The 20,140-nt window shown below is 46.2% G+C and overlaps 2 protein-coding genes across 5 annotated transcripts in view; both read right to left on the reverse strand.

Annotated features, from left to right (window-relative positions):
* The window catches only part of LOC310684537 (urokinase plasminogen activator surface receptor-like), a 31,294-nt gene extending 26,907 nt beyond the window's left edge, over positions 1–4,387 (reverse strand). Inside the window, exons 1-2 of one of the 3 annotated variants that reach the window (XM_083455853.1) lie at positions 3,576–3,674; positions 2,273–2,961 (exon numbers count right to left, since the gene is read on the reverse strand). The gene's annotated coding sequence lies outside the window, so the exon portion shown is untranslated. The other 2 variants (XM_083455854.1, XM_083455850.1) reach the window with 2 other exon arrangements.
* Positions 4,388–5,567: 1,180 nt separating this feature from the next.
* Positions 5,568–18,518, reverse strand: LOC310684567 (phospholipase A2 inhibitor NAI-like). Of its 2 annotated transcripts, XM_083455909.1 has the most exons (8): positions 18,074–18,518; positions 16,619–16,812; positions 15,132–15,251; positions 13,513–13,647; positions 11,601–11,741; positions 10,420–10,563; positions 9,382–9,519; positions 5,568–6,520 (listed from the first exon to the last, which is right to left on the reverse strand). In XM_083455909.1, exons 2-8 carry the CDS (start codon positions 16,665–16,667, stop codon positions 6,315–6,317), a joined length of 933 nt encoding a protein of 310 aa, XP_083312035.1. In that variant the 5' UTR covers positions 16,668–16,812; positions 18,074–18,518; the 3' UTR covers positions 5,568–6,314. The 2 variants fall into 2 exon arrangements, with proteins under 2 accessions (XP_083312035.1, XP_083312036.1); XM_083455910.1 differs by lacking the exons at positions 13,513–13,647; positions 18,074–18,518.
* Positions 18,519–20,140: the final 1,622 nt, after the last annotated feature.

Below are 20,140 nucleotides of genomic sequence, written 5' to 3' on the forward strand. Positions count from 1 at the left end.
TAAAAGCATCTCTGGGACAAAGGAAAAGTGGGGATGATTGGGGAGTCCCAGGGCAATTCAGGTTCAAATTCCTGCTCCTCCTGAAAGCAAATTTGGTGATGTTGGGCCAGATTCTCACTTTCATTCCAGCCTACCCCATAGGGTTGTTGAAATGATAAAACAGGAGGTAGACCATGAACAGTGCTCTGTGCGCCATAGTGGGAGGACAGGAGAAAAATATAACTGCATAAATGAATGAAAATAGATGGAGAAATACAGAGAGGAAGCGGACTTAAGGGCGCATCCACACTCCTTCTTGTCCCATGCCTCGAAAGCTTGGGTCCAAGTAGTTCTCCGATTGTCCTGTGCTTTATAGTCATGGATCTGAGCAGTTTTCTGTTTGCCCTGCTGCTTTCCAGGGAAAGCCCTCTCTTTAGCTCAGAATCAGAGCAAATGTCAAGCAGGGAAGAGTGTTTTTTTCCCGGGGGGTGGGGATGGAACACAACAAGCAGAAATCTGGATGAGACCAGAGGTCACTTCCAGGCAGGGGATGGTGGTGATTTGCAATAATTTAACATGCAACATAGGGACACGGGTGGCGCTGTGGGTAAAAGCCTCAGCGCCTAGGGCTTGCCGATCGAAAGGTCGGCGGTTCGAATCCCCGCGGAGGGGTGCGCTCCCGTTGTTCGGTCCCAGCGCCTGCCAACCTAGCAGTTCGAAAGCACTCCCGGGTGCAAGTAGATAAATAGGGACCGCTTACTAGCGGGAAGGTAAACAGCATTTCCGTGTGCCGCTCTGGCTCGCCAGAGCAGCGATGTCACGCTGGTCACGTGACCCGGAAGTGTCTCCGGACAGCGCTGGGCCCCGGCCTCTTGAGTGAGATGGGCGCACAATCCTAGAGTCTGTCAAGACTGGCCCGTATGGGCAGGGGTACCTTTACCTTTAACATGCAACATTAAAAATGGCTTAAGACAACTTACAGTAAAAGGGCCATTCACATATTACAAAAGTTTGCTTGTTTTTAACCGAGGGCCCCAGAATATCCATGCACATTTACGACAATTTGCGCTCGTGCTGCTATCAGGGTGGTCATACGCAATTGTGCTTTCAACACTGGTTGTGCCCCCAAGGTTTTGGGGTGGTCATAATTCTTCCTTTCTAAGCAGTGCCTATCCCGCAACTTCCTTGTGAAACCCCGTAACTTTTTACACCACAAATGTTCTTGTTTGCCTTCCTTCTGCTTTTTGTTATGCCATAGCCCTTCTGGACAGCAATAATAAATTCACCACAATTGCACTATTGTTGTGTCAAGACTGTGTTGCAGAATGCATCCACAGTAAAACGCCAGCCTTGCTTGATTTCTCCTGGAATGGGTAAATTCAGATTAAATTGCCAACAATGTCCTGCAGATGCTGTTTTTAAAAAAATGTTGCACACATGAGGAGCACCCATGATAGATACCTATCTGGAAGCACCCAGAGAGAAGGGGGGGTGAAGGTGACCGGTTAAACCCAAAACAGCACATGGAATAACAATATTTAAAGCAGTTGCTATATTGCAGGTTGATGGTTGGATCTTGACTTTGAAGCCTGATGCTTTAGAGTTTTCTGTGTCTGTTCCTCAGAACTGGGGTTGGGCGGTCCTCATAAGCTTGTCAATGGTTCCTTGTTAAGGGCAAACAAGGGCCACATTCACACCATACATTTAAAGTACTTTGATACAGCTTTAAATAACCATGGCTTCCCTCAAAGCATTCTGGGAGCCGTTGTCAGTTAAGGGTACTGAGAGCTGCTCCCCTCCCAAAGAGACCATACCCAGAGTGATTTAACAATCCATTCCTTCACAGAGGACTCTGGGAATTGTAGCTCTGCGAGAGGAATAGAGGGCCTTCTAGCAGCTCTCGGAACCCTTAACGAACTACAGCTCCCACAATTCTTTGGGGGAAGCAGCGCCCTAGGTTCCTCCCTATCCAAGGTCTCCCTCTTACCTTGGACTCTGCTTTGAGATGCAAGGCTTTCTGGCTGGAGATACCATCCTCTTCTCTTCAGGAGTGACTCAGTTTCCCACTTCCCTGCGTTCCTTCCTCCTTTGAGGAGGAAGGGCTGAAACCGCCCTAAAAATAACCAGATGCTGGCGACTGTTCCGGAGCCAACTCCGCTCTGCTTTGCCAGAAAACACTGCTCCAATTCCAAGCTCTCGGCATGCTTCCCACAGTCATTTTTCATCTTCCAGAGTCCGCGAGGGCCCTCCCCAAAGCCAGCAGGTTGCTGTGCCTCATTATTATCCTAATTACCTTGCATCACAGGAGGGTACGGCCTTTTTATGAAACATGCTGTTTGGCTGCAGCTCAGCCCTGATGGTTTTAATTCACATCCGTAAGCGAAGGAGCAGCTTCCAGAGGGATGGGAGACGACGCATTAAGGCTACTCCTGACTTGCTTGCGCAAAGACTACACCGTGGTTAGATGCCGGGTGCTTCCAGAGAAATTGTTTGTCGATCATCCACCCTGATTTGTTTACGGGGAAGTTGGAGACTGTGTTGGCTCCTTAACGAGCATCCTTTCTGTGTGGAGGTGAGATGTCATTGCATCACAGGAAGTGTCAGTCACTTTCCAGGACATCTTCCCATCACTTTCCTTCTTGCACAACCCAAAGCGGGTTTGTTACGCAGGACCTCCCAATCAACTTCTCTCGCCCTTTTAAGAATGGCTGCTAGCCAAGGTGACTGTTCTACACCCACAGTATGCCTCTAAACGCCAGCTTCTGAGATGCATGGGTGCGGAGATTGCAGTTGTGCTCAGGCCCAGCCTCTCGGCTTCCCATAGGCATCTGGTTGGCAACTGTAGGATTAGATGGGGTTTGGTTTGGTCCAGCAGAACTCTCCTTATGTCCTATTGCTGGGGTGGAGAACCTCACGCCCAGGGTGTGTGTGGAATGCAACCTGCCATGTCTCTCTTTCTGGCCCTTGGGTCTCTCTGCATAGCTGTCAAGTGTCCCTTATTTGAAGGGACAGTCCCTTATTCCAGCGCCATGTCCCGCTGCTGTCCCTTATTGATGGATGTCCCTTAAATGTCCCTTAATTAATGTCCCTTAAATTTAAAAGGAAGCAGCTCCTCTCCCTCCCTCCCTGCCGGCCAGGGAGGAGGGAGGCTCCAACTGTGTTGCTTGGCTGTGTTGCTCACCCAATAAGAAGTCTAAGAACGACTGGGGGGTGGAGCTTGCATGTCTTGTGTGTGGCTAGTTAATGCAAGCTGAGGGGGTTTTTGAATGCTGGACACCATTTTGTTGCACGTGCTGCTGCAAACTTTGCAGTGCAAAGCCAGGCTGGGGACCCATCTTAAGTTGAGGCTGCATAGGCCTTGTGGTGCATGTGACTCAGATTCTATTCAGTTGAACCTCTGGTTACAAAGTTGGTTGGATAGTATTCTCGAAGCTACCAGCATGAGTTTGACCAGACTGCAGGAGGACAGGAAGACTGGAGTGCCTGGCACAGGTGAGGCTGCAGGTCCCTTATTTTGGCTGCTGGTCCCTTATTTTCAAGGCTGCTGGTCCCTTATTTTCAAATCTGTAAGTTGACAGCTATGTCTCTCTCCCCACCATCATTCTTCTCTCCCAGCCAGCTAGAAAGGATCCCAAGTGACAAGGCAGGGAAAAAGCTCTGCCAGAGATTTAGGAGAGTCCTTGTGCGCTTTGGGTTTTGAAAATCCAAAAACATACCCTTTGGGTGGGAGTGGGGGAGAGAAACATTTAATAAAGTAGGACTATAGGAAGCTGCTTCATATTGAGTCAAATTACTGATTCATCTAGCTTAGTATGTTGGAATAGCTCAGCCAGTAGAGCATGAGACTCTTAATCTCAGTGTTGTGGGTTCAAGCCCCATGTTGGGCAAAAGAGTCCTGCATTGCAGAGGTTGGACCAGATGACCCTCATGGTCCCTTCCAACTCTGCAGTTATATAACTTGATGGTTCTGCAGCAGCTGTCTGGGATCTCAGACAAGATTCTCTCCCAGGCCTCCCGAGAAATGGCAAGGACTGAACCTGAGACCTTCTGCATGCAAAGCAGATGCTAAACAGGAGGGAGGTGTGCGTTTGTAGCTGTAGGTGAGCCTATTTTGAAATTAATACTTCCGAAGGTCTTTGGCAAAAGCTCGCATCTGATCCCATGGGAACACATCCTTCTCTTGGCTTGCTAACATAACACAAACAAGTCGTAATTATTTTCCACTGCCAAATGTTAGTAGGGATGGTGCAGACCTCTGTGTGTGCGCGCGTGCATGCATGCACACACACACACGTTTAAGAAATTTAAGGGCTGCAGCTCAGTGACTGAGCATCCACTTTGCATACAATTCCTGGCATCTCCAGGTGCAGCTGGAAAAGTCACTTACCTGAAGCCCTAGATAACTGCTGCCAGTCAGAGCCATAGAAAACACTGAGTGAGATGAGTCAATGGTTTGTCTCTTGGCATAAGCAACCTCTCGTGTTCTACACACACCCCTGTCTCTCTATGTGTGCGTGCGCGCACACACACACACACACACACTTATTTCTTACCTCATACACACTTGCAGAACTAATTTCTTGGGCTGGCGTCTCCGTCAGGTTTCGCTTGCCATAATATATATGCATAATTCCTTAGGCTCGCTGTCACTCTGGCGAAACTGGTTTTGCAGGGTTTTGGAGCTGCAAAATTAAAAACTAACGCAACCCGTTTAATAAGAGGCAAAAGTACACACTGCCACCAACGATCCTTCTTTCAAGTGGCCTTCAGTTCTCGGGGGGGGGGGGATGGTTGAAGCCTCTCCAAAAACGGGACTTGATGGCAAGCAACGCTGCACTCAGAATGGCCCTCTCTGACAACTTGAAGGTTTTTTTTATCAGGATCTAAATCTCTTAATTGTTGGCAATATGGAACAGGGGGTGCTTCTAGATGTGAATGACACAATCACTGCTGTTCTGCTTTTGGCCTGTGGAATAGAAGCTTTCCAGACTTCTAATAATCCGGAGTTAAGCAAACTGTCCTTTCCATAGTGTAGAAGCATCCAACAGAAATATAGTGTAGAAGCATCCAACAGAAATCATGAGAAGGATTGCGAACCTGGAAAAGGTAATATTTTGTCTTCCCAACCTACAGGCTTTGGTTTTTGTTGAGGTGTCCCTTAACACAGCCACGTTTGAGACATGTGTTTGTGAGCCTGCATGGATGTCCCTCATGCAGGCAGTGAGAAGATGAGACGCTTAAAAATCAAATGCCCACTCTAGCCAGTGTGGTGTAGTGGTTGAGAGCGGTAGTCTTGTAATCTGGGGAACCAGGTTCGCGTCTCCGCTCCTCCACAGGCAGCTGCTGGGTGACCTTGGGCCAGTCACACTTCTCTGAAGTCTCTCAGCCCCACTCACCTCACAGAGTGTTTGTTGTGGGGGAGGAAGGGAAAGGAGAATGTTAGCTGCTTTGAGACTCCTTAAAGGGAGTGAAAGGCGGGATATCAAATCCAAACTCTTCTTTTTCTAGCCAAGAAAGGGCATTGCAGGTGTGGGAACTGTAGGTGTGGGAACTGCCCCTCCAAAAGCACCCTATTTTGACATTGTGTGTTTTGTTTATTGTTTATTTAGTTCATTAAAAATCCCATACCACTTGATTGTTTAAAAAAAAGAATAAAACAACAATATTATCAGTAAAAAGAGTTATTTAAAATATTCCAAAAAAAATTAAAATCAACAATGAGCTAAAAAAAAGATTAAAACACACTTTGACATTCTACATATCTGGGTAGACTTGCCTAAGCAAACAGGGTCTTAGCAGGCTCTGAAAAGAGTACAATGAAGGCTGCTGGCTGATTTCAATAGGCAGGGATGCTGCCACAGGAAAAGGTCAATTTCTTACAAATATTTTGTGGCATCTGTAATCGAAGCAGTCAAGCAGGCATACAATATGGGGGGTAAGACGGTTCGCAGGTAAACTGGTCCTGAGTTGTTAAGGGCTTCATATACCAATAGTAACTCTTTGAACGTGGCCCAGCAGTAAATTGGTAACCACTACAGGCCTCTGAACAAAGGTGTCCTCTGTTGACCGGGGTCTTAAGTCTTTTGCCGCAGCATTCTGCACTAACTGCAGCTTCCGTATCAAGCACAAGGAAAGCCCCACATGCTGCGCATTGCAGTAATCCCGTCTTGGCATGGCATATAGACAGTAGGGGAGCAGTGCTTCAGTGCCACCTCCTTCCAGGCAGATAAAGGAGCCCCAGTAGCCAGCGAGCACCTATTCCCATGTATGCAACCAACCTTCAAAGACTGGCCCGATCCTTTTTTGAAGGCTCACCCAGACAGCCGCCACTGTGGTCAAGCCATCCATGCCAGCCACCAGGCAGAAGCCGCCACCATCAGTAGCATCTGTGGACCAGAATGCTCTCCAGCCTGGTTGCAGAAGGACGTTTTGCAACACTCAACAAAGGAATCCGGCCCCATCAATTTGGAATAGATATCCTCGTAGCTGCTGCACATGGTCTCAGTGGCACAGCCTTTCTGAAAGGTCACAGTTCTGTTCTCTGGAAAAGAAGGAAGACAGGTTTTTTGGATTTTTTGAGGGCCATATTCCATTCTGGGCAATCTTCTGAGGGCCGCATGGCAGCAGTGGGTGGAGCCAGAGGGGAAAGTGGGCGGGGCAACTAATGGAAGCTTTGCCTTGTCCGGTAGGCTAGTTTCTACCGACACTTAAACAACCCTCTCCATTATCAAAGTTCAAGGACAGGCAAAAAAGAGAGAGACGTGGAGAGTTCTGTAGAGTATGAAACTCTTAACCTCAGGGTTGTGGGTTTGAGTCCCACAAGGAGAAAGATTTCTGCATTGCAGCGGGGTTGGTCTAAATGACCCCTTGTGGTCCCTTCCAACTCTACAATTCTGTGACTCTATGAAGGCCAAATAGAGATACAGTCGTACCTTGGAAGTCGAACGGAATCAGTTCCGGAAGTCCGTTCGAATTCCAAAACATTTGAAAACCAAAGTGCAGCTTCTGAATCTTCTGCAGCCAATCAGAAGCCTCAGAAGCCCTGACAGATGTTCAGCTTCCAAAAGCCAGTGCTTTTTTCTGGGGGGACGTGGGACGACACATACCCCTAAACATTTTGTGTATCTAACTTTGGCCTCATTGAGGGGCAGTATTTCTTTCTTTCTTTCTTTCTTTCTTTCTTTCTTTCTTTCTTTCTTTCTTTTTTTTAAATGCTTTATTGAAATTAAAAAGAAATAACGAACAAAAATTCATCCAAAAAGTAAAAACTGTAAGATATGTTACATCAGATCACGATAAATTCTTCTTACGTCTATAACGTAAGAAGCATTTCAATATGAGTAGGAAAAGGAGAGTACCCCTAAACATTTTTTTAGGAAAAAAGCACTGCCAAAAATAGTTCGCAAACGAGACCAGTCACTTCTGGGTTTGCGACATTCGGGAGCCAAAACGTTCAGGAACTAAGCTGTTTGAAAACCAAGGTACGACTGTACCTGGTGGCTCCCCACTCCTAAATTGGAGATTTTTAGAGCAGCGTAAAACCTGCATCACATTCCACCTATGGACACTAGAGGGCGAAATGGTCCTCTTATACTAAGACATTTCCTACAAGTAAAGAATGAGTGAGAAGTTGAGGGGCCCTCCAAGAAACGATGTTTTATTGCAGGTGTATTCTGCAACATGTTCTTAACACAAGGATGGTGCATCTGTGGTGGATTTGCTCTGTGATGCCTCCCCAATGCTGCCACATCCTTGCTGTCCGGAGGGGCTTTAAAACTCAACCAAAGCAGGACAAAAATAAACCAGAATGTTTGTGGCATAAATAGTTACGGAGATAGGCACTCATTGGAAGTGAAGCAGTGTGATGTCCCCAAAACAGATACATGCTCAATCTTTTGAAAATGGAATAACGTGTGCAAACGCCTTGATAGCATCAGGAGCACAAATCAATACGGAGGTACAATTAAAAGGATGTCTTCAAGGATAGCCATGTTCAAATATATAAAAGGATGTCACATAGAGGAGGGAGAAAGGTTGTTTTCTGCTGCTCCAGAGAAGCGGACATGGAGCAATGGATCCAAACTACAAGAAAGAAGATTCCACCTAAACATTAGGAAGAACTTCCTGACAGTAAGAGCTGTTCGACAGTGGAATTTGCTGCCAAGGAGTGTGGTGGAGTCTCCTTCTTTGGAGGTCTTTAAGCAGAGGCTTGACAACCATATGTCAGGAGTGCTCTGATGGTGTTTCCTGCTTGGCAGGGGGTTGGACTCGATGGCCCTTGTGGTCTATTCCAACTCTATGATTCTATTATTCTATAGGGGCCGTGAAATTGACCAGAATTGACCATGCTTCACTGTGGAAGGCTTATTTGGGATCAGGGCGACCTAAACCCTTTGCTTTGGTGCTTTCTACACTTCTGATGTTGGAGAGGCACACCAAATCCATCCAAAAAGGAAGACTCCAGAATGTTTGTTTACCCACACTTTTATAACACTTTAACTGTCAAGGTTTCCCCCTCGCCCGCTGAGAATCCAGGGAACTGTAGTTTCTTAAGGGTATTGAGAATTATTAGGAGACCCCCTCCAATCACCTTCACAGGACTACAATTCCCAGAGTGGCCCGAGTAAAAGGGTTGGTTGTTAAAACCACTTTTAAATCCATGGTGTGGATGGTACAAAAGCAAGAATCTCCTGTCCTCAAAGGAACCCGGCTCCTTGTGTCTCTGCATGAATAACCGAGCTCAGATGTGAATAAAAGAAGGGACACCAAGAACAGTGACTCAAACAGAGAAGCGATGGGGCACCTCCCCTGAGAACAGGTCGCTTGGCTGCATCCTCTCTGTCAGGAGTTATTTCCTACCTGACGGAGAGGTGTTGCAGAATTAATTGCTCCTGGCACAATGGTACCTCGGTTTTCGAACGTAATCCATTCCGGAAGACCGTTTGACTTCTGAAACGTTTGAAAACCGAGGCGCAAAGGGCATTCTGCAAATTCAGTGGAGAAAAAAGCTCAGCAGAAGCCGTTCAACTTCCGAGGAGTGTTCAAAAATGGAAGCATTTACTTCTGGGTTTTTGGGTTTTCGGTGTTCAAAACCGAAACGTTCCGCTTCGGAGACGATCAAAAACTGAGATACCACTGTAGATACTGATTGGGAGGGATCAAAGCTGGCACAAAGATGTAACAAATAACGTCCTCTGTGTATGGAGACTCGCCTTGTTTAAGATAATTTCACACGGCCCCCAACTAGTGTGTCCCAAAGGATGGATTCCTGTGGCAGCAGTTTTTCTGACCCATGATTCTCTCTAACTCTTTGAGATAAGGTGTTGTGCCCTCTTTAGCATCTGATCAGGCCAACAGGCATGCTTCCCAGTCTCTGTCTACGCACTCTTTCCGCTTCCTTACCTCTGTCGATGACACGTACGCACTGATCCATGACTCCTGTGCAATTTAAAACTTGCAGTCTGTCCTGAGCGCACTCCCCATGCCCGGACTCCTGGCAGGTATAGCATTGCAGCCCATTGGGCTGTCCGGAAGTTATGACTGTAGAGTGAAAAAAGGGGGGGGGACTTTAGTGATGATGATCTATTCAATTTCTTAAGTCACCTTTCTCGAGAATGCCTCAAGGCGACTTACAGAAATGATGACGCTGAGATAAGAGTCTCATGCTCTACTGGCTGAGCTTTTCCAACATACTAAACAAGATGGATCAGTAACTTGACTCAATATGGAACAGCTTCCTATATATCTATTTTATGCAATGCTACACCAGCGGGGTTCTGCTGGCCCTTTCCTCTGCGCCGAACTCCGCACTCAGACTCCCCCCCCCCCCGATGATGCAACATCATACACAGAATTGTAAAGTTGAAAAGGACCCCACGGGTCATCTAGTCCAACCCCCTACAATGCAGCAATCTCATCTAAAGCATCCCTTACAGAAATAGTGCATGCAATGCGCACCAGTGTGTGATATGTGCTGGACCCCCCTCAATCTGGGGCACAAGACAGCACCTCTAACTTCTGAAAAATGAGTACAATTTTTACCTAAACTAAACATTCCGTGGATTTCCTATTTTTCAAAATATTAATTTGGAAGAGGCGCAACGACTCTCCTGCAGCTCCCCTTTTCATTCCCATGGGGCTTGTGATGTGCAGTGGCGTAGCGTGGGTTGTCAGCACCCGGGGCAAGGCAAGTAATTTGCGCCCCCTAGCCCGTGGATTTGCGCCCCCTAACCCGCGGATTTGCGCCCCTAACCCTACCCCCAGATGTTGTGCCCGGTGCGGCCGGCCCCCCCTGCACCCCCCACGCTACGCCACTGGTGATGTGGGACTTCCCTGCAGACTGTGCTCTAGATTGTTATTATTTGGCATACAGGCAGGATCCTACACCCAGGTGGTACCTACCTGACAGAAGGTTATCAGAGCACGGCGATTGTCATTTACCTGGGAAGCTCCTGTTGTTGCAGTTGGAACTGCGGCAGACCTTTTGCTCAACAAAGGCAAAATCTCTCCCGATCTGGTACGCCACCAATGTGTCCTTAAAGGAACTGCCTCCACATCCCTTTATGATGGGTTCTGTTTCTTCACCTGGAGAAGCAATCATCAGGTGATGTCCACACACAACAGGACCATTTTTGGATCTAAGAAATGCAGCTAGTAGATTGTATTCCAATGGACACTCTTAACTCCATTTATTATCTCACTAAATACATATTACAGCTTCTCCATATACTGTGTATGTTTAAATTTGCATGGTGGGTGTTATTTTGCTGTTCTGTGGAACAGCTTCCACAGTATCCACTGCCCTTTAGCACTGAGGTACTGTTCCTTTTTTGCAATTAGCTGGAAGTGCAATTAAAACAGATTTCACACAGAACTTAATATAGTTCTATATTATCCAGCAATGCCAATGGCCAAGATCCATCTATGCCTACTCAAAAGTAAGCCCCTTTCCGCAAAGGTCTCTTGTAATTTGAAGTTTCCAGTTAGCTGGCTCCACTCATTTCATTGCATGGATATGGGTTAGTGGTGCATTGCCCCTTAATTGCCCCATATTTGTCAGTTTCCGTTCCCCACTGTAGCGGAGGAGAGTAGCAAATTATTTGCTTCCTGTTTTTTCTTTCCTTTCTTTTATGGCTAAATAGCTCTCTTTCACTATAAAAGGAGTATAAAAATATGCAAGGAAATTAGTAATTAAACTACTGACCCACCAAGCAGGAAACAGAAGCCCTCTAAGAAGGGGCAATTTATCATGAATCCAGCAGGAAGAAGTAAAATGGTGAGAACAAAAAAAAAAAAAAAACAGAAAGCATTTAATTAAAGGAACAGTTGCCTCTAAAGGTTTTCGTAGTGCTTTGCCTGTCCAGCCTAGAAAGACCAGCTCTACAATTGCATTTTATTGCAAAACACACACAGTCTTAAAAACATAGGAGAGCAACTCAGAAAACCTCGAAATATGTTTTTCCAACACCATGTGCATCAGTTGCAATGGTGATTACGCAGCAGGTTGTGGTTGCAGAGGTTTCCCTGCACCTTTTGGTTAGTGACCATCACATCCTTAGTGATGCTTTAGTCTCTCCTTATCCCTGTGCGCTTTGAATGCTTTGGTACCCACTTGGCAATACCTGGCAGGAGGCGCTGGGAGATCTGCACGCACTGGTCTTCACTCCCATAGCATGGCGCTCTGGGCGCATTGTGGCCACATTCAGCTGCGCTCCCGATGCAGGTTTGACACTGCACACCATTTTTTGATCTGTTTCTGTGAACTGTTGGAAGCAACAGTGGGCAAGCAGGGGGAGAGACAGAGATCATCAGATTCCAGCCCATTTCGCCACCTGAGGCAAAATGGAAATTGCCACCTACCGCCCCCCCCTCTCACCCACTTGCCCACCATTTCTGCCGCCTCCTCCCGGCTCTCAGCAAACTTGGCAAAAGCCAGAGCACTCCTCAGAGTATTGCCATTCAGCTCCTCCCACCCCGCCCCAGGGAGGGGTCACCTGATAAGCAACATGGCATGCAGGAACACCCTGGCTGTCACCAAACTCAGCAGGAGCCAGGGTGCTCCTCAAAGCATTCCACCTGGGGAAGATAAGCAGCAACACTGTGCACTGGGGTGGGCAAAATGCTGCCTCTTGCACTTCTGCCACATCAGGCAGACTCTTCACCCTACCTCATGGGCAGGCTGGCTCTGTCACATCCCCTAATTGAGGGATGTGTTTTCCCTCTGGCAGATGATGTGTGATGATGAAAGAATGGGCCTTTTCCGTAGTATGTGGAATACTATCCCCATGAAGACTTGCCGGGCACCAGTGGCGTAGCGTGGGTTCTCAGCACCCAGGGCAAGGCAAGTAATTTGTGCCCCCTAACCCGGGGCAAGGCAAGTAATTTGCGCTGCCCGCCCCCCGCTGCACTGTCCCTCCCCCAGATAGTCCCTCGCTCTCTCTCCGCACTGCACCGCACGCCTGGCACCCTCCCCACCACAGTGGGCGGCGACCCGGCGGCTCGGATCGGATTTGCGCAGCCAGCACTGCAGTGAGAGAGAGTGAGTGAGCCAGGTAGGGGCAGAGAGCTGCGAGTGCGAGCACGCGCCCCCCCCAGATGTTGCACCCGGTGCGGCCGGCCCCCCCTGCACCCCCCACGCTACGCCACTGCAGGGCACCAACACTGATAACTTTTCAGTGTTAACCTTTTTCTTTGCAGCAGTTGGTGATTGGTTTCTTTTTCCTTGGGGAGCTGTTCTGTGGTGGCCAGACCTATGTTAGGGGGATGGAGGGGTTGGGTCGCAAGTTCTCCATTGATTTTAGCATGTCTACTCAGAGTAGGACTGGCTTTGGATACAACGCAATAGGTTTTGGCTTTCAATTGTTTTGTTTTTCATATTCTATATAGCTTGCTTTGCTTTGTCACTTTGAGACACTTGTGCAAAGAGGAGAACATGCTGAAGAAGAAAAAGAAGCTGTTTTATTATTAGGAATTCATTAAGGAAAACGTTCCATCAGCACAAATATTCCAGCTTGCTCTGACAGAACATTATTCCCTCTCCTGCCCCTGAATACTATTGTGCCCCCCACAGATTGCAAGCCAATTTCAGGGAGCACACCAAGGAAAAGGAGGGGCAAGCCCCACTCTGCTAGCAGAAGTCCTTGCATGGATGTCCACTAGTTGAATAGATGACTGTGTGTATATATATATATATATATATATATATATATATATATATATATACTGTTGCTATATCTGTATTGTCCCTGTTATACCTAATTGCAAATTCAAATGTATCCCTATCATGTTTTATGACTTCCTTGATCTTGTATGTGGGCTGGAACTGGTCTGTGACCAAAATAATAATTTCATTCATTCATTAGTTGAATAGGCTTACTGTTTGTTTGTTTGTTTGTTTGTTTGTTTGTTTGTTTGTTACTGGCAAAGCACTGAGGTGATGTTTTCATGAAAGTGTTTATCACTGCCCCCAACATAGCCTCACAGCTAAATTTAGATCACATCAACATGGGCATGCACCATTTCTGTACCACATACCATCACGTGTCAGAGGCTGGCATAGATCGAAGGAGCAACAAAACATCGACCAGCTTAAAGATCCCCTGTTCCCTTTCCGGTAGCGGCGGCACAAATTCGAGTCGCCGCAGCCCACTTTCACCGTTCCTGCATCCACTGCAAACAGAAGATCAAACAATGGAGTTAACCCATTGCCAGCGTCGGACGCTATTGCAAGTGCCATTTTAGATTTGCAAAGGATGTTATGTCTGGTCCAGGTCCAGTGTAAACAATTTTGTAAATAAACTCAAAGAAGAAGAAGTGGGGCTTTGAAATTCCCCACTGCTGGTGAGCAGACTGGCAGGTCCACAGGTCCCCTGGTCAGTTTTCACCTCTGTGGTGAGATGTACTTTAATTAAAGTACAGGGATTTTTTACATGATGGCAAGTATTTAAATTATGGGAAATGCTTGAATTATGGGACTAAGCTGTCTCAGCCAGAGGACCGCATTCTGGGTAACCTTCCACAGGTCACATGCCAGCGGTGGATCGGGCGAGAGGCAAAAGTGAGTGGAGAAGAAAGGCAAATTTCACCTTTGTACAGTAGGCAAGTTTCTGCATGCATTCACACACGCTTCATTGTCCTTCACCCGAGGAAGCATTATCAGGGTTCAAGGACACATTCCAGCAGGGCAGACACACTCAAGCATAGTCTGGAAGGGCTGTAGCCTGAGAACAGTTGCAAGAGCCAAACAGAGAGAGTAGGGGAGTCACATTCACCCCCTGGGGCTGAGATTCCCTACTGCTGCTCTATAGCCTTCCATGATAGATGCTCAGAGGCCTACTGCTTCCAACCATCAATGATCCTGGAGCAATGTAGAGCATCTTGCCCAACCCCATTTCCTCACCAGACATTGGCCAGCTGCTGCCTCTTGTTAAATTTTGAGGAATGTCCATAGAGAGGCATGAGCCCCAATCAAATGGTCGCTAATGCACTTCTGATCTCCTGTCACAGTCTGAATAAGTGTCCACCTGTCCCTATTTTCCAGGGACAGTCCCAGATTTACAGAAGCTATCCCGGTTTCCGATTTGGTACCCAAATGTCCCTCTTTCTCTTAGGATGTCCTTATTTTCATCAGAGGAATGTTGGAGGATATGGGGTTATGCAATCCCCAAGCCAAGAGCCAGTGTGGTGTAGTGGTTAAGAGCGGTAGACACGTAATCTAGTGAACCTGGTTCATTTCCTCGCTCCTCCACATGCAGCTGCTGGGTGACCTTGGGCCAATCACACTTCTCTGAAGTCTCTCAGCCTCACTCACCTCACAGAGTGTTTGTTGTGGGGGAGGAAGGGAAAGGAGAATGTTAGCCGCTTTGAGAATCCTTAGGGTAGTGAAAAGGCAGGATATCAAATCCAAACTCTTTTATACAACCTTTAGAAGGCAGCCCTGTCTAGGGTAGGTTTCTTTTAATGTTTAACTTTTTATTATTATGTTTATATATTGAAAGCTGCCCAGAGCACCTGGGGCAACCCAGTTAGGTGGGTGAGGTATAAATAATAAAATTATTATTATTATTATTATTATTATTATTATTATTATTATGGAATTATGGAATGGGACATCCCTATTTTCACCAGAGGAATGTTGGAGGGTATGCACTTACATCCAGCATAGTCCTTGGTCTCAATGAAGCAAGCGTCTTGAGACTGGCCACAAACCTCCACTTCGTTCTTTGCACACTTCCCATTCTTGCTCAAGCACTTCTGGCATGTCAAGCTGTCGGCTGGAGAAAAACACAAAGATAATGTCTGCTTTTTCCATGCTACGTTAACCTGAGCTGGGGATGCACAGGCCCTCTTAGAGGCCCAGAGAGGCCACTTCCAGCTTTTGAGATGCTAAGTCATAAGAACAGCTAGTAGTAGCTTGTTCATATAGTTAACTGATTTCATCACAGAATAAGCTTGTGCCGTCTGAACGGACATATTTCTCTTTATACTACATTTGCACCCATCTGTCATCACCCTGCTTTCATGGGCTGTCTCCCAAGGTTCTAAAGGTGGGGAAAGGAAGAGGGGCAGGAAGAAAAAGTAGGGGGATCCATATCTGTAGTAAGTGACTTGGAGAGGAAGAAAGGTCCATGCGTGTGTGACAGTTGTAGTCTTCTGTGGACAGGGGGGAAAGCGAAGGGAGGAACTGGGGAAGAGGCAGGTGGAATTGGGTTAAAAGTGGCATTTGGAGGAATGGGATGTAAGGAGGAAGAGAGGACAGTTTCAGGGCTCTGGGTAAGAACTGCTTGTCAATTTCTTCCTCCTTGGTCTCAAATTCCTCTAAGGAAGAAGAAAGGTATGGGCAAAAGCTGGCTTAGTTGCCCCTGCCTGTCATTGCCTCTGACTCTTCCTGTATTGGGCTCTAGCACCACCTACTGTTGGGCTCCTTGCCTTCTGCCCTACCAGTCCAATGCAAACCAACCACCACTTCTGCTTCAACTAATGTTTCAACCCCGCCCCTCTGATCTTGGTAGGATCTGAGCTCAATGACGGCTTCAATCTTATGCACCATCTGAGAGTAAGCACTGTGAGTGCTGCTTCTGGAAAAGAAAAAGTAACATGCATATGGTTGCATTGTAAAGTTAGCTATATGGCGGTCAAACCAATTTACTGTGGCTTTTGCAAACTAAAGTTGAAAGCTCAAATTTTGTGGGGGGTGGGGAGAGCCGGAATAGAGGAGCCCTTAATAAAATCCAATGGCCCCTTTCTCCGGCCCACAAGTTTTTGCCATATTTATGACCCCCTCCTATAGCTGGTTACACAGGAAGTCCAATTGAGTTCAATGGGACATACTCTCATTTCAATGTATATAGGATTTCAGCCTCAGCGAGACAACACAAAAGGCAAGGCAGATGAAGCCATTCTTTCCTTGTAATCTAAGTACCACAAAAGTCCACTTCTAGAGGGCTAAAGAATTAATTGCAATATATTGCATAGCTGCATATCTTTCAGACATTTTAGTCCCCATCCACCTGAATTGCCCTCTATGCAAGCCTTGCTGGAGTTAGCAGGGCTTGGCCGAAGAGGTGCTCTCAGTAGATCAACCCACTCAGTTCCCACATCACACAATGTGCACATGCAGCCAGATGCACCTGAGACTTACCTGCACCAAGGCAGAATATGAAGATCACAAGGGACACCTGAAACTTCATGGCAGCTTTGATGTTCAGATGAGGAGGAGCAAACCTGGCTTGCTTTAGAGGTGAGGGCTTGTCAGGGAGCTGACTTCAGAAACATAGAATGAAGCTTGGGCAAGGATGTGTTTGAAACCTTCAGAACAGATGTTGAAGGGAAGAGCTGGAAAGAACAGGGGGAAACCGGCGCTTTAGGTCTTTTATTGTGGGAAGGAAGAGCGCTGCAAAGATGCACAGATGACTCTGTCTGTAAGCGAATGATACAAATTTGCATTCAAGCACCGATTTAGTGATTGATTGCAATTATATCCTGCTCTTCCAATCCAAGGAGCCCAGGGTGGCAAACAGATAAACAATTTAAAAACAATGCAAAAAAAAAAATTTAGAACAGTTGATGACATTCTAAAAACAATTGCAGTTAAAAACCTCTCAAAGCAGTTACAATTAAAAACACGCTTCCAATCAATGATCTCAAGGTTGCCAGGAATAGTATTCCTCAGCCACCAAATGCCTGGGTAAACAGGGGTGTTTTCAGATTCCTCCTGGAAGTTAGTAATAATGGAGACAAGGTACACTGCACCGGGGGGGGGGGTGTCATTCCACAACCAAGGAACCACCACTGCAAAGGGCCTTTTAGATGCATAGATGCATCTGGGCAAATTAAGATGCCGGATTGCTGAGGTCTTGCCTACCTGCAGTGCCCCCAGACACTCTGTAAGCAAAATAAAACTTTCTATTTTTTACATTTTACAACAGGGAGGGTCCATGGAAATGACCCAAAGGGTCACCCTCTAACAGCACCCCCAACAGGGAAATCCGGTTCCCCAGCTAATTTTCCTCACCCTCCTTACAGAACTTTGGGTAGAGAAAGTTCCCAACAGTTGCTTTCTCAAATAAGAGACATTGAGCAACACCTTCCGTTTCAGACTCAGGTGGTACCTGTTCACTTAAGACTTCGGGAAGAGGGAGAAATTGGATTCAGTTTGCATCTGAAGGCAAAACTAATCAAACTCTGTGAAACAATATGCATTCCGAAAACCAATCACCCATCCACATTTTAATTTTACAATGCATATGCTAAAGTGTACATTCACTAATGCACTTATTAGTGAAGCTAACATACTAAAATGCTGCTGGGTTTTCTAATTGCAGACTGTCGTAGAAATGCAGAGAACTGAATTTAAGAGTGGGGAAACGGGAAAATGTAATTGGCCAGTTTGCCTATCCCCACTTACACAGTTTAAATTAAATGAAGAGGGTGATGTCTTCTAAGTTTTATCCAGAACAGACCCATTGAAATTAACGGGCTTAATAGAATCATGCAAATTAATTTCAGTGGTCTGCTCTGAGTAAAACTTAACAGGATACCACCCAATGCTACTGAAAATGACTTAATCGCTGATCAGCTCCACCCCAACACTTACCAGTTGATTGGCTGATTTTTGCAGAGGCACAAATGGATCTCCCTGCAGGTCAGTCTCGTTGCCTTGTGGTTCATATGCTGTTATGTGCTTATGCCAAACCTATCTCCGTGCCTTATCTTCTGCCTCCCATCCACACAGGGGCCTGGCCATCTGGCCCACACTCCTTCCTCCCCGTCATCAATGCCACTCCCGCACTTCCATGAATCGAGAACGTTTATCATATCCAAATACGACCGAGTTCACTGCACCAAGTTGGAACATGTCATTTCTGAGGAACTGGATTGTTGCAACATGTGCCGCCACTTGGCCAACACACGAGGATTGGGAAGTCTGGGCAATCTTGAAAAACCTCATCAGAACAGTTTCTGTTTAGCAGCCACAGACCAACAGTCATTAATTATCCAACTCTCTTTCTAGCGGCCTTAAAATGTAAACCCAGGTCAGGGGCCCAGTGTGGCCCTCGTGGTGTTGCGGGATTACAGAAGTTGGCCAGCCCTTCTATTAGGCAGACTGAGGCAAAGACCTCAGGCGGTGGGGTGGACATGTAAAAGGGTATTGGGAAATTATCTATAATGAATTGGGGGAAAATGTTTAAAAGTACTTCCCCCAAAAAAGTACTTTGGGGATAATTCAGACTGAAATCCCCAGGTGTCAAAAAAGGTTATTTATGTATGCAACAACTGTCGCCTGTGTTTTGTTAGACCCAAAATGGAAAACGAGCAAGGTCCCAATCAAAGAAAAATGGCAACTTACGTTGACAGAATATGCACAATTTGCAGACTTAACATATAGAATAAGAGAACAAGAAGAACATGCGTTTAGAGAAGATTGGAAAACGTTTATTGAATATATGGGAAATAATTGTGCCCAGCTGAAAAAGCTGGCAGCATTAAGATAAATTCAACAGTGTAAATAAGTTTTGATGGATGCAATAATGGAAAACTGATTGGTATAGCTTTTGTAAAATATGCAGGGATTTAAGATATGTAAAATGAACCATGGAACGAAAACAAGCGATGCCATTGATATCTTAAGGATGTAAAATGAGTATTTGAAATGGAAAAACAGAAAATTTAATCCAGAGGCGAGGCTCTCCACCTCCAGCTCCTCCCCTGCTCTAGGAAGGACCAATGGGGTCCTCAGAGTGGGGCAATCGGGGCAAGGTGGCCATATAAGTGCTTGTGTCACCATCACAGTTTTTGCTCTAGCAGTTAATTGTGTCTAAAATTAGGGCCTCGTCAGTGCTGATGGTACTAAAGCAGAGGCAGAAGTGAAAGTCCCCCAAAAATGTAAGCTGGGAGGCCCCTGGTGCAGGTAGCACAGATCACGTAATACCAATAAATCAATTTGTAAAAGAAGTTCTTAATAACTTTTGGCGTGTATGCCCTATGTCATCTACAAATAAATTACAGCAAAAAGTAGTGTGTTTAGCTCATCTGTGATGAACAGGGCCTTTGCAGAACTATTTGGTATCTGAGGTGAAGGACAAAATAGTGAATTCCTCAGACAGAAGTGGAGTGGGCTGACAGCTGAATCTCAGCCCACATCCACACCTTACAGTTAAAGCATCATCATATCACTTTTAAGCAGACATGGCTTTCCCCAAAGAACCATGGGACTTATAGTTTGTTATGAGTGCCGAGAGTTGTCAGGAGATACCCGTTTCCCATTCCCTGAGCAGTTTAGCCATGAATTCCTCCACGAAGGGAACTATGGAAATTGTAGGCGATTCTTTGAGGCCACTGATTCAGCATAGGCAGGTAAATAACTGGAGCCTAGCCAAGTTTCCAGGGGCATTTTCGATGCCAGAATAGGGTGTTACAGGAACCTTGAATGCTCTCCCTTAAAAAAAAAAAGTCCTGCATTTATTTCATTTTCACTTGTTTGGCTGCCTCTCTCAATAATTGCTTTGTGTACATTTTTTAAAAGAAAAATTCTTCTTTACTAAGTGGCCCAGTCAGGAATCATGTAACCCATTAGGGTTTGCAATATGACAGCATCACCAAATCAGATCAGACCCTCCCAGTTTATGGCTGATGTGATTCTCATTGGATTCCCGCCCCCCTT

This window comes from Podarcis tiliguerta, assembly GCF_965153285.1.
Source record: "Podarcis tiliguerta genome assembly, chromosome: 8".
Lineage (NCBI taxonomy): Eukaryota > Metazoa > Chordata > Lepidosauria > Squamata > Lacertidae > Podarcis > Podarcis tiliguerta.